This window comes from Fukomys damarensis, unplaced genomic scaffold (assembly GCF_012274545.1).
Source record: "Fukomys damarensis isolate Sample0158 unplaced genomic scaffold, DMR_v1.0_HiC HiC_scaffold_22, whole genome shotgun sequence".
NCBI classification, from domain to species: Eukaryota; Metazoa; Chordata; class Mammalia; order Rodentia; family Bathyergidae; genus Fukomys; species Fukomys damarensis.
The window spans coordinates 7,704,835-7,716,873 of NW_022900934.1; the positions used below are offsets into that span (position 1 = coordinate 7,704,835).

A 12,039-nucleotide genomic window follows, 5' to 3' on the forward strand; every position below is an offset into this window, starting at 1 on the left:
AGAGCGCAAAAGAAATATTGAACGCAGTACTCATCACAGGCTGGTAACTTTTCTCTCTTCTGTTGGCTGCTAGGTGCAAAGACCTCACAGCTCCCGGAAGTCACTTTTGGGAGCCAGAATGACTATGCCTTAGAAGAAAAAGGGTTCTCAAACGAAACCTAGGTCGTCGCTAGGACACTGACTCACACCAAGCCGGAAGTCATCCTTCTTCTTGAGGACCCGAGGGAAGTAAGCTAGTGAATTCCTTTTCTGCGTCAATTGGGTTGATTCAACAGCTGCCTACTTGCCACGCATTATGCCCTGTACTTCACACATCCCTTTATTTGATCTTTGCAGCAATGTGGTGTGATAAGTCACATGCTGATCCCATTTCATACTGGCAATGGAAGCTCAGTTCCCATTGTTGCTACAGCCAGGATGCGGCAGAATTTTACTTCATGTCCTCCCGTTGTCCAGTCCAGTTTATGACACGTGCCTCAGTGTCTGCTTTGGCGGTTTAAAAGACACCACTGAGCAGGGGTGGGCTAAAGGTCAGCCTAACTTTGCCTGGGGTCTTTGGGAAGAAGATTCCCCGTGTTCTAAAGCAGGACAGTCTAAAAGCTTTGCAGATGCATGTTGGGAATATGAAAACCGTTTCCCTGGAGTGAGTCAGCTCCTGCTCATCTCTTGATGCAAGAGAGGAAAACATTACATTAGTTAATATGAAATTGCCTTGTTTTGAATACATCCAAAAATAGCCAAGGAAAAAAATTATCTTCACCAATAAAGTACAGTAGATATGAAGCTTTCACGCTTGGAGGAACACGAAATGATCTTATTATCCTGAGCATCTTGATGGCAACTATGAAAATTCATCTTTATTTGCATTTCAGGAAAAATATGAAGCTCTAATTTTACCTTGTCCTTCACCCTGTCTGATCCTGCAAGCCCAAGAGCTGTTCCAAAACAAGCATAAGAGAGTGTGAAAGATGCTACTCAGAAGCCTAGCACCATTCCGGATCAACTGCAGCTATCACTGCTTTTACCTAGAATGACCTGGCAAGGAAGTTATTACTCAGAAAAACTTCAAAGGAGCTCAGCACTCTGTCTAAGGTCAAAGGCTACTAAAAAACATCTAGACCCCTCTTTACAACATGACGTTTGAAAAATGAGTGAGGTCTACGAGCACAATCTGGGCACTTCTTTCTTCTCAGTTCCTAGCTTGAATCAACCTTGCAAAGCATGGCTGCTAAGTAAGAATGCTACTCAACACCAGCAAAGGGGCTGCATTTCTATAACCCCGGAGCCACAATACTACACGGTCCTGGGCTGTAGCTCTTCAAACCATCTGACTGCTGGAATTCACGAACAAAATTCCCAAAAGGACAGCTCATGAAGAAGCCATCAAAGTCATGGAGTAAAACATTTTCATTTTCTAAGTCAGAACTTCACAGCTTTTGGTCAGAAACCATTGAAATGATTCTGGAATCTATGCCCCCAATATATCTTTATTTTTCATCTACCATTTCCTTCACCTGAGCTACCTCAGTATCTTCCCACATAGACATCTGCCCTTCTATCCTAGTGTCCACAGGGAAGTCCAAGGAACATTTACAAAATATGAGCACAATTCCATTCTGTAACCCCCCCCAACACACATACACACATGCACAGACCCAAATACACCTGCTTACAATTATTTATGGCTTCTTACAAAAAAAAGTTTTAAAATTATCTCTGAGATCTTGGCAGTCCTACTAGCTTTCAATAAGAATTGAACTTTTTGGAGTACCTAAGTAGTATTTACGTTATACCTGGAAAATTAATGCGATAATTAAAAAAAAAAAGCTTCAAGTAGTCATGAGATACTATAGAAGTTTACTTAGATTTTTAGATTTTGGTTCTCAAATATTACCACCAGATCATGCAATTTTCGTATTACTATTTCCTACAAATAGGAAGTTAAAGAACAATTTAAAATATTAATGTTTGAGTTGGGGATATAGCTCAGTGGTACAGCATTTGCCTAGTAGTATGTGTGAGACTTGGAATAAAAGCCCTAACCCCTCAACAGCAAAATACTACTATTCCTACTGCTACTGCAACTGCTACTAATAATAATAACTATAGTGTTTCATTAAGTGTTTCCTATAGCAGGCAAAAAAAAAAATCCCAAACAATACAAAATTCTAATATGTATCAACAGAAAACATGACTGGAAATTTTTAGGGAATGAATAGATAATAGAAACATCTATTTATATTATAAGCACTTTTAAATCCAGATTTTCCTGATTATCGTTAGTACTCCGATGACTGATGATTTATAATAATTAAAAAATTAAAATTTTCTGAGATTCAAAGAGGAAATATACCTGTCTAAGTAAATTCCTACGTTCCTCTAAGTCTTTTTCTTTTAAAGAGAACAAAGAGGCAATTCTCACAAAGGAGGAGCACTGCTATAAACATTAATGGACTTTCATCTGGTTGGGTGGTTGGTATTTTTGTGGTGCTGGGGATTTAATTAGGGCTTCATGCATGCTAGGCCAGCAGCACCTACCACTGAGCTACATGCCCAGCCCTAAGGTTTTATTCTTCAGTGTGGTGAAGTTTTATTCTTCTCTGTGGTCTAAGAGTCACCAACCTTTTTCTAGGATCTTGAAGACAAAAGAGGCCAGAGAAGAAGTTTATGGGAAAAGGGAATTTTGAAAACTTGCCAGAATGGTAAGAACATCAAATGGGCCATCTTTTGGAAAAGTAAAATTTCAGTAGTTGGCCTTTCTGTAAGATGAAGTAAATAAATTAATTTGAAGGGAGGATTCCTGCCACCTAAATAATTTTCATGATTTAGGGTCTTACGTGGTGTTTGGAACTTTCATTTTTACTTTTCTTATATCAAATATCATGTTCCTGTAAGAAGAACTATCCACTTTTACAAACTTTGTTTTAATATCATAAGTTGATGGATTGTTTGCCACTACAATGTAATTTCAGACCACATGCAGATGGACTTGTATTTCTTAAAATTAGTCACTTAAAAATTTAAAATACAAGAATTATCTGTTGTGTTTCAAAAACAGAGCCCACACTCTAAGGGAAGAAAAGTGGGGTCAAGGCTAATGAGATACTGCCCAGTGGAGTCTCCCTTAGTAGTAGAGATCAACCCAGATATGGTTGACTCTCTCTCTCACTCTTTTAAATTCTCAATCCTACATTTACCTCCAAAGGGAACACTGGGAAGTCCTGAGAGTCCTCACTGATGTGACCATAAGCTAGTGTAGAATTAAGTTGTTAATTAGTGTCACTGTTAATGTCATTTTCACTGTGAGCAAAATCCATGGGACTCAATGAATGCAATTTGAAAAATGTCAATGGCCCCTCATAGTTTTGCTCTCTTCTATTAGTGCAGATGCAGAATTATACATAGAATAACAATAACGTGGATGTCTCCCAAAAGCCAGAAGGCAGCCTCTGCTTCGCTTAACCCAATATATGGTACCCTAATTTTTAGCAGTTTTTGACTCAGTTCAACTTCACTTTGTAGTGTGGCATCAAATTGTATCATGAAAATTCATGCCACACTGTGAAATATTAGAATCCTCTTCAGAAAACAAACAAACAAATAAAATAAAAAGCCATGCGGAATACATAAGGATTTTACAACACCCCTTGTGTTATACCATTGCAGCTCTCTGAAGTTCCTCTAGGAGGATCTCATATGTGAACCTCAGCAACATGGGCTTGGAAAAAATCAAACAAAAATCTGGAAAAAGAGTCATGAAAAGTCAGGAAACTCACCTCCCCGCCTCGAAGGTGAACCATGTGGTGTCTCTTCCGTACCGCCGCAGGGCGCTCAGCGGCCAGGAGATGAGCTTGACTCTGGGATTCTGGAGATCCCAAAGACAGATACACTCGTACGTAATCTGCAAGGCACATTCGCCATGCACATCGAGGTTAGGAGATGGCATCAAATACACATTGAATCTCTCTGGGAGGAAAACAAAAGGTCAGTCTAACATCCCCAGGAATAAAACATCAAAGACATTGTAGACACAGAAGCATTTAAAATGAATTCAAACTCATGTTCTAGGATTTAGCTGAACATTCAGGAAGATTAATAACTCTCATAAGTGGGCAGTCCTAAAAAATGATTTGTTAAACCCAGACCCTACTAAGTAACATAATAATAATAATAATAATACATGCTGGATATCAACATACACTGAACATTTATCTACGTGGATGAAGACCATTTAACACTTTCTAAATTTTCATGATGAAATTTTGTATGCCAATAGAAGAATAAAGCAATGAAAATAAAGCAATGAAATGATCAGAATGTGATCAAAAGCATTTTTTCTGCCAAGCGCACATTAATTACACCCACATTTTTTGTGTTCATAAAAGATACAGGTGCAAAATAATTGCCACAGGATCTAATTATACTAAAGTTTTATTAATCAACTTATAATTTATATAACTAAATGAATAAAGCTGTACCCAAATTATTTAAAGAAAATTCTACACTAATTCTATGCACTTAACTGACCATCAGTTTGGGAAAAAAAATAATAGGTTTATTTGGACTAGTTTTAACAAAATGCTTTCTTTTGCCAACTGTGGTGAAAAATATTCATTTGCCTGTTTAGATGCTTATAAAAATGTAGCCAAGAGCAGCCTAAATCTATTATTTTGGTAATTCCTACCACCAAGTATTCATCCCCACAAACTACAGACACATACAAATACAGGTGTATTTTTGTTATATTTCCTAGAAAATTCATTAACAAAAAATTACAGTCAAACTCTCTAAGTGATATATGAGCAAAAGTATTTCCACCTAGGATCATTAAGGTAGACTGTGTACAGCTGACAAGATAATGTGGCACTAGCAATTTAATCTTAGTAGTATTCCGAATCAACTGCTTTTACATAATCATTAGCATTTTCATAGAATTTAGTTGAGTTTAATAAATAGAAATGTTAAGATTGTGTTCATAAAATATCCGAATCATTTTAACTCCCAATTATCAAATATTACTGCTGTCAATTAACAATTATTTGTTTTAAAAAATGCATCCTAATGGATTATATTTCTCCTTTTTGAGAGTTCTGGATAAAGCCCTCCTTAAGTACCAAGTAAGAGCGATCATCACCAAATTATTTGCTTAAAAGCAAATTTATTTGCTATTAACTGTAACTCATTCAGCAATCATAGCAGTGGGAGTGGCAATTTTAATTATAATTGCTTGAAGTTATAACATTAAGACCGTAAAAGACCTGGTAGAATTTTATAACTATGCCTAGTAATTTTATGCCGGAGAAATTCTTACTTCTGTTTGCCAAAAGAGGAAACTTAGACACAGAAAAGCAGCATGGGAAAAGTGAACATAGGCATAATCATTTCTAAAATTCCACCGCAGCGCTATCAGGATACTGCTTTACAAATAAAATTTGGGAGAAGTAAGTGCAGATCGGGGCATTTTATGACACAATAATTGCCCAAACCCATCCAGGGTCTTCTTTACGTCCGTGTGGCGAGGGGTGCGGCCTCTCTGTCCAGGGTTAGCCAGACCTAATGACTCAGAGCAGAGGGCCCGGGACTGGGCGAATGACCCCGGTAAATGGCTCAACCTCTCTGGGGCTCAATTTCTCACTCTATGCAGAGGCGCCTCCACATGGGCCAGCAGGTCTAGGCTCGGTCAGTAACACTTCAGTGGAGATGGGTCAGGGCGCACATGGTGCGTGCAGTGTAGCCACAGACTAGAAGTGTGTCGCGAAGGCACAGCTCCCACAAGGGAGGGGACCGTTTCTTCCTAACCACCTCGGAATCCAATCTGCCCTGTCACAAGGCCCAGCTATTTGAAGATGAAGAAATCATTTCAGGCTCATACAGTAAATCAACATTGATTTCTACTAAAATGCTCATGAATATTTTGGACATTATTATTTAAGACAATGCATTCCTTTATTTAAGACAATGCATTCCTAGATTGCATGTTAAACTGAGTTGGCTCCAAGAAAACACAGATTTTTAGGTGGGTTCAAACTCGATGAAACATTCATGAATGTGAAAGCCTTTTAAAAGCATTGGAAAGCTTTCAATAACATTTTAAGTGAAACGGCAAGACAGAAAGCCATTATGCTTTAAAATTTGTGCGTTGTAAATACAGGCTCAAGAGCACTGTCTGGAAGCCAACACAAACAGCTACTAGAGTTGGAGCAAAGCATTGGGTCCTGGGAAACTTTTGTTTCCTCCTCTACAAAACCAGGGAAATAGCAATATCTATGCCATGATACTGCTGCAAACATGTAGTAATCTACTACCCGTACAGCATCTTTTGCTAATCTGACCAACAGCAGGTTCCTCAAAATTATTGATGTAGACACTTTTATCATACACACTGGAAAAGATACTATGAAAAAAATACATTGCAATGTTCACAGCAGTTGTACATTCCGCAAAAAGTTATTTTGGTTTTTCTTTATGCATTTTTATAATTCAAAAGCTTTGCATATTGAAGATGACCTATGTTTTATCATATGGGGCAGAACTGTATAGAAAAAGAAGCTGAGAATTTCCTGTCCCTACCACTCTGTTCTCTCTCCACGCCGGTAGCTAGTAGGTCAGGCTCTCCGAGGCTGATATCATTGATCCGTGTCCCTACACATTCCATCTGCAGGACTTTACACCACTCATCTGCCTCAAGATCTGTAGAAAGGGCCAAGAGATTAACCAGTACGCTCAGCAGCCACCCAAAAGCTATGAACAACAGCCCCGCCACCGCAGACAAACCTGACTCGCAAGCAAAAGTCTTGGAGGTATCGTCGTTGAAGTAAATCCCTATGGCGTGTTTCTTGGTGCTTTTTGGCAACCGAGCTACGTTCTTCACATTGTTCAGTTCCGTAACCTGAAAAAGGGGTAAGTGGAAGGAAGCTCGGTCACACTTCCTGCGTGCATGTTCGTAACCTACTGCACCAGAGCCGAGGCCACACACGTCTCATGTCAAACAGAGCATCACAGAACACTGCCCGTAGGTTTGAAAGCAAAGAGCTGTTTAAGGGAATCGGATTTGTCTTTAATACATAGCAAGGCTTACAAATGATCTTTCCTCATTAAATTTCCTAAAGGATAGTAAGCGGAGTAAACTTGAAACTTCACGAAGGTAGAGAACTTGTTTTAGTTTTTCTAATAATTTTTTGGTTGCCCAAAAGACTCTAGCTCACCAATAGTTCTCAAGACTGTCTCCCTCACTGTGGAGTCCTCAGCCAACTCCTAGCTCTTCCCAAGACAACCCCCCTTCTGAACAACCCCACAGAAGAGGGCGGGGCATCCAGGGGGTCACGGAATTATTTCTTCTTGTCAGCCAGACGTAGAGGAGTCTCAAACATGAACCCCTGCTTGAGGGTCAAATCATACATTCTGTCACACGGTCATAGCTAACCTCATTTCCTAAATAGCTTCATTCTCTCAGATCTCCTCCTAGCTGCTCAATGGCGTCTGTGCCTTCACTGTCTCCAGTTTTCCCTGAGCTTCTCTGTGGTTATGGCCCTCTGTTAGAGCCTGAGAATACTGCCCTGTTCCTACCAGTGGGAAAGCTGTCCCCCACTGGTCCCTTTGGTACTGTTTAAGCCTCTCCCCTCCCACAAGGGTGTGAAACACAGTGACAGTGCTGAGGGGACCTGCGGCTGCCCTTGAACAGTGGCATATTTGGGTCTTGCCAGAAAGAAGATTTAGGGTGGCTTCAGGGTGAGAATTTACAGGATAAATAAGCCTTTCACACTGGCAAGTTTAACCTCCCCGTAATATATCTCTCTCTTATGCTGCTGTTCAAAAGAATCTATTGCCCATCAATCTTTGCCTGCAGTGATACTGGGCCCTTCTCCCAGCTGTTACTCCAAATCCAATAACTGCCTGCCTGGCTCAAGAAGGAGGTGGGCACAGAAATACAAGTCCTCCATGCACATGCTAACCTGGTTATTTCCTTTCCCTGCTCCTTCGTCTCCATCGGCCCTTTGTGCAGTAGAAAAGCAGATGTCTTAGGGTGAAGTAGCACAGTACTCCTCAGAAGCTCACCACATCAACTACCGCGGGTGCCTCAGACCTTGCCAGATGCAGCAGTTAACCTTGTTTATTTTTGTGCCACCTCCCCAGGGCAAGCCCCTGTCATCTCACAAGTACTGATTGTTCTCCTACTTCCATTTTCAACCCAGTAATTCACTGTTCAAGCAGGGGAGGATGTTTTAAAAGTATAAGGCTAATCCTGGCATTTCCATGCGTGAAATTAAACTACAAAGACTTCCCATTGCACTCAGCACAGATGCTCCAATCCTTTGGTCCAAATGCCCATCGTGACCCTGCCGTCTCCCCTCTCCCCATCTCGGCACACACTCTACCCTGTGCTACCTTCCCTGGGCTTTCTGTGTCCCAGACAAGCTGGGGATCTTATTCAGCTCCCAAAAGGCCCATGACTCCCGAGCACAGAGTTTTCCTTGCTCTCTCCCTACCTCATTCCTACTCACCTTACAGGTCTTCGTTTAAATCTGTCACCCCCAGAAGCACCCCTGGAAACCCCACCCCCACATCGATTCAGTCTAGAAGCGGTGCCACTCAGTGACACCCTGCGTTGCCCTTAGTGACCCTCCCATGGCTACATAAGTTATTGGTGCCTTGAGTGAAAGTCCCACTCGGCAGGATTTATCTCTCTGCTCACTTTTGCGTCGCCCGAGTCTGATACAAAGCCTGCTTCATAAGGGAGAATTCGATAGATTCACATGGATTCTCTGAGCATGAGAGCAAAGTCATCCACAAGTTTACTGACACAGAGCTTCTGCAAGATGAATGCCTCTGTCCTGCGTTTTCCCTCCGGGAAAATGTGCCTTTTCCTTTCAGCCTACTTCCTCTGGGAAGTTCGTCCTGCCCTCGATATATGTTGACTACGTGCATCTCCACACTTCTGTGTGTGACACAGAGTGCTCAACCTTATCCTCTGTGGCTGTCATTCATCTATTTATCCCCCCAGCTCCCAAGTGGACTTGAATCACCTGGCAAAGGCTTCTTGACAGACCACATCGGTGAAGAGACAGGCACACTGAGAGCCAGCGTTTACTGAGCCCCAACACACACCACGCCCTGTGCTTAGTATTCATATACAACATCCCATTTGATCTTCATGGAAACCCTGGCAATAGGCATTGCTATTATCAGCATTTTTCGGATGAGGAAACTGAGGCTGAGATAGGTTAAAGTTATGCAATCAGTTCCTGGCTAAGATGTAGAGGGGCTGACACATGAACCCAGCAAACCATCCTGAAGCTGGGGCTCCTACAGCATAGGAAATACGAATGACAAATGCTGAAAAACTCCAGCTGAGAAGATCTGCAGCCCCTCCAAATCAACTCCCATCTGAAGGCCTCTCTCTTGTCACCAGGTCAGAGGCAGGACACACATTTGCTGAGCTTCATGACCACCCTCTCCTGAGACACTGCTGAACAGCGGCCCACTCCAGCCTGAAACACAGCCCCAACTTTGAAATACGTCACTTCATTACATCTCCATTAAGGGAGAACAGGAAGCTACAAGTCACTCAAAACGGTCAGGAAATGCAGGGGGAATTGTATGAGTCAGAACACCATTACCCATTTTGGAAATTGGTTTAGGTAATAAGCCACACAACACCCCTGCTCAGGCAATGAATGCTCACAGAGTAGGCAGCATCGTGATTTTACACGTCAAACAACCACAGGTTCCAAAGCAACTGTCTGTGCCTAGCTCAGAGCCAGGCATGAAGAAGTATGCACATGCATGAGTGCGCACACACACGCACACATACACACTACTCAGATAAAAGGCTTGCAACCTACACTTACTCTTAGCAGGTCGTTCCTCTAAATATGTGCCAAAGCAACAATTATAACTAACATTGGCAGGGGTTTTGTAAGTCACATACAACTTTTATAAAATCTATTCCTTTTTCATTTCATATTACAAATGACAAAAGCAAAGCAGGCTCTATGCTCTAATATTTCTTTGCTAAAGAAGTCTGGCCAATGCAGACTGGTGCAACCACTATGGAAATCAATATGGAGATACCTCAAAGAGCTGGGACTAGATGTTCCCAGCCATCCCTCTGCTAGGCATCTTTCCAAAAGAATTAAAAGAATCATATCACAGTGATATATACACACCTATATTTATAGCAGAACAGTCTGTAATAGCTAAAACTTGGAAACAGCCCATTTGCCCATCAGTTGGAAACTGGATAAAGATGTGTTTTTTCTATAAAAGGGAGTAATACTCAGCCATAAAAAATGAGAAATTAGAGTCTTTCATAGGAAAATGGATACATATTTAGAATATACTCCTAAGTGAAATAAATAAGTCACACATGTATAAATATCAAATACTTTCTCTGGTGTGAAAAACTATAATAGTGCATAAGATCCTAATGAGATAATTGACAATGAGAAATAGAAAGAAAAGGGCTAAAGGTATAGGGAAAGTGGAAATGGTAGAGGAAAAGTAATAAGGGAAAAGAAAAAATATGAGAAAATGGAAATAAAGTGTTTGTAAATGGGGAGGGGAGGAGGGGTGAAGGGAGGGCAGGGACAGGGGAAACAATGAGAACCAAGACCTGTCATGTAAAGGTACAAGATTCCAATAATGAATGTGTCTGTACTGTGTACCTAAAATGTACCAATAAACTCAATGAAGAAAACAAAAAAAAAAAAAGTCTGGCCAAGAAGCACCACTTCGGAGGCATCCATAGGTTTTGGTAGAGTCTCAAGCTCTCACTTAAGAGCAACGACATGGGAAATGGGGTGGAATCTGCTCACCTCCACGCGGATGCATTCTACAGTCTTGTGAGTGGGATTATTCATTCAGCTGGCCTGAGGTCTGGGTTCTACAAAGTCCTTCCTGAGTCAGAGGTTGTGGATTTTATTATTCTTTACTTCACAAAACAGATGGGCATTCCCTGAACTCTACATGGACTATGTTTTTTTCACATTATTTTGGTCCTTCATTAAAGCAGCTGGATCTGTACTACATGTTTTGTGTGTAAGTTCATATATGAAATAATTATTCAAATAGTAAAAATATTCAGGGAGGGAACCACATAAGCACGAATGCAAGTCCTTCTACAGCAATCTTCAAAGCATCCATCCATTCACCAGAATGTTTATTTCTGCTTATTTACTACTTAGTTATATATTTATCTACTTTGTGTCAAGTACTATTCAGGTTACTGGGGGTTGTTTGCATGATTTGGCTTTGGTTTTTGGTTTTTTTGCATGTTGTTTTTGTTGCTGTTGGTGGTGGTGGTGGTGGTGGTGGTGGTGGTGGTTTTTCTGAGTCAGAGTCTTGCTATGTATTTCTAGCTTGCCTTAAACTCACTATGTGGCCCAGGCTGGCCTAGAACTCACAGCAATCTTCTTGTCTCAGCCTGTCCAGTGCTGAAATTATAGGTGTATACTGCATGCCCAGCTTTTTCTTCTTTTCTTTTCTTCCTTTCTTTTCTTTTTCTTTTTCTTCTTTTTTTTTCTGTTCTCTGGAACTTTAGTTTTTAGTAAGTCAACAAGAAACTTTTACTATGTAAGGATAAGAAAATGCTATGAGGAAAAAGAAAGCTGTGTAAAAGGGTTTATTCGGAGCACGGGAATTTTGCTATTGCATAAGGGGTCGAGGAGGCCCTTCCTGAAGAGAGAACTTGAGAGGCTCATGAAGTGGGAAGGAGCATGTCTTAATCACTTTCTCATTGCTGTGGCACAAAATCTAACACACACAAATTAAAGGGGAAAGGTTGACTTTGGCTCAGTCTGTACAGCTTTCAGCTTACAGTCAGCTGGCTCCAAGGCTGGGTGGCCTGACAGAGGCCTCGCAGAGGAGGCTTGGTTATGGTATGGTAATCAGCAAGCAGAGAGGGAGAAGGGAAGACAGGGAAGGATATAAGCCCATGGAGGCCACACACCCAGTGACCACCTCCCCCAACCAAGCTTCACCACCCAACATCACAGTTAGCTACAAACTCACAAATGGATTAATCCACTGATGAGTATCAAG

At 41.1% G+C, this 12,039-nt stretch overlaps 1 protein-coding gene across 1 annotated transcript in view; it reads right to left on the reverse strand.

Annotated features, from left to right (window-relative positions):
• Positions 1–12,039, reverse strand: part of Dok5 (docking protein 5) — a gene marked incomplete at its 5' end in the record, with an annotated part of 206,608 nt that overhangs the window by 45,685 nt on the left and 148,884 nt on the right. The window contains 3 exons of the mRNA XM_033767084.1: positions 3,777–3,966; positions 6,571–6,690; positions 6,775–6,889. Coding sequence (XP_033622975.1) covers positions 3,777–3,966; positions 6,571–6,690; positions 6,775–6,889 — 425 coding nt within the window. The remainder of the gene's footprint in view (positions 1–3,776; positions 3,967–6,570; positions 6,691–6,774; positions 6,890–12,039) is intronic.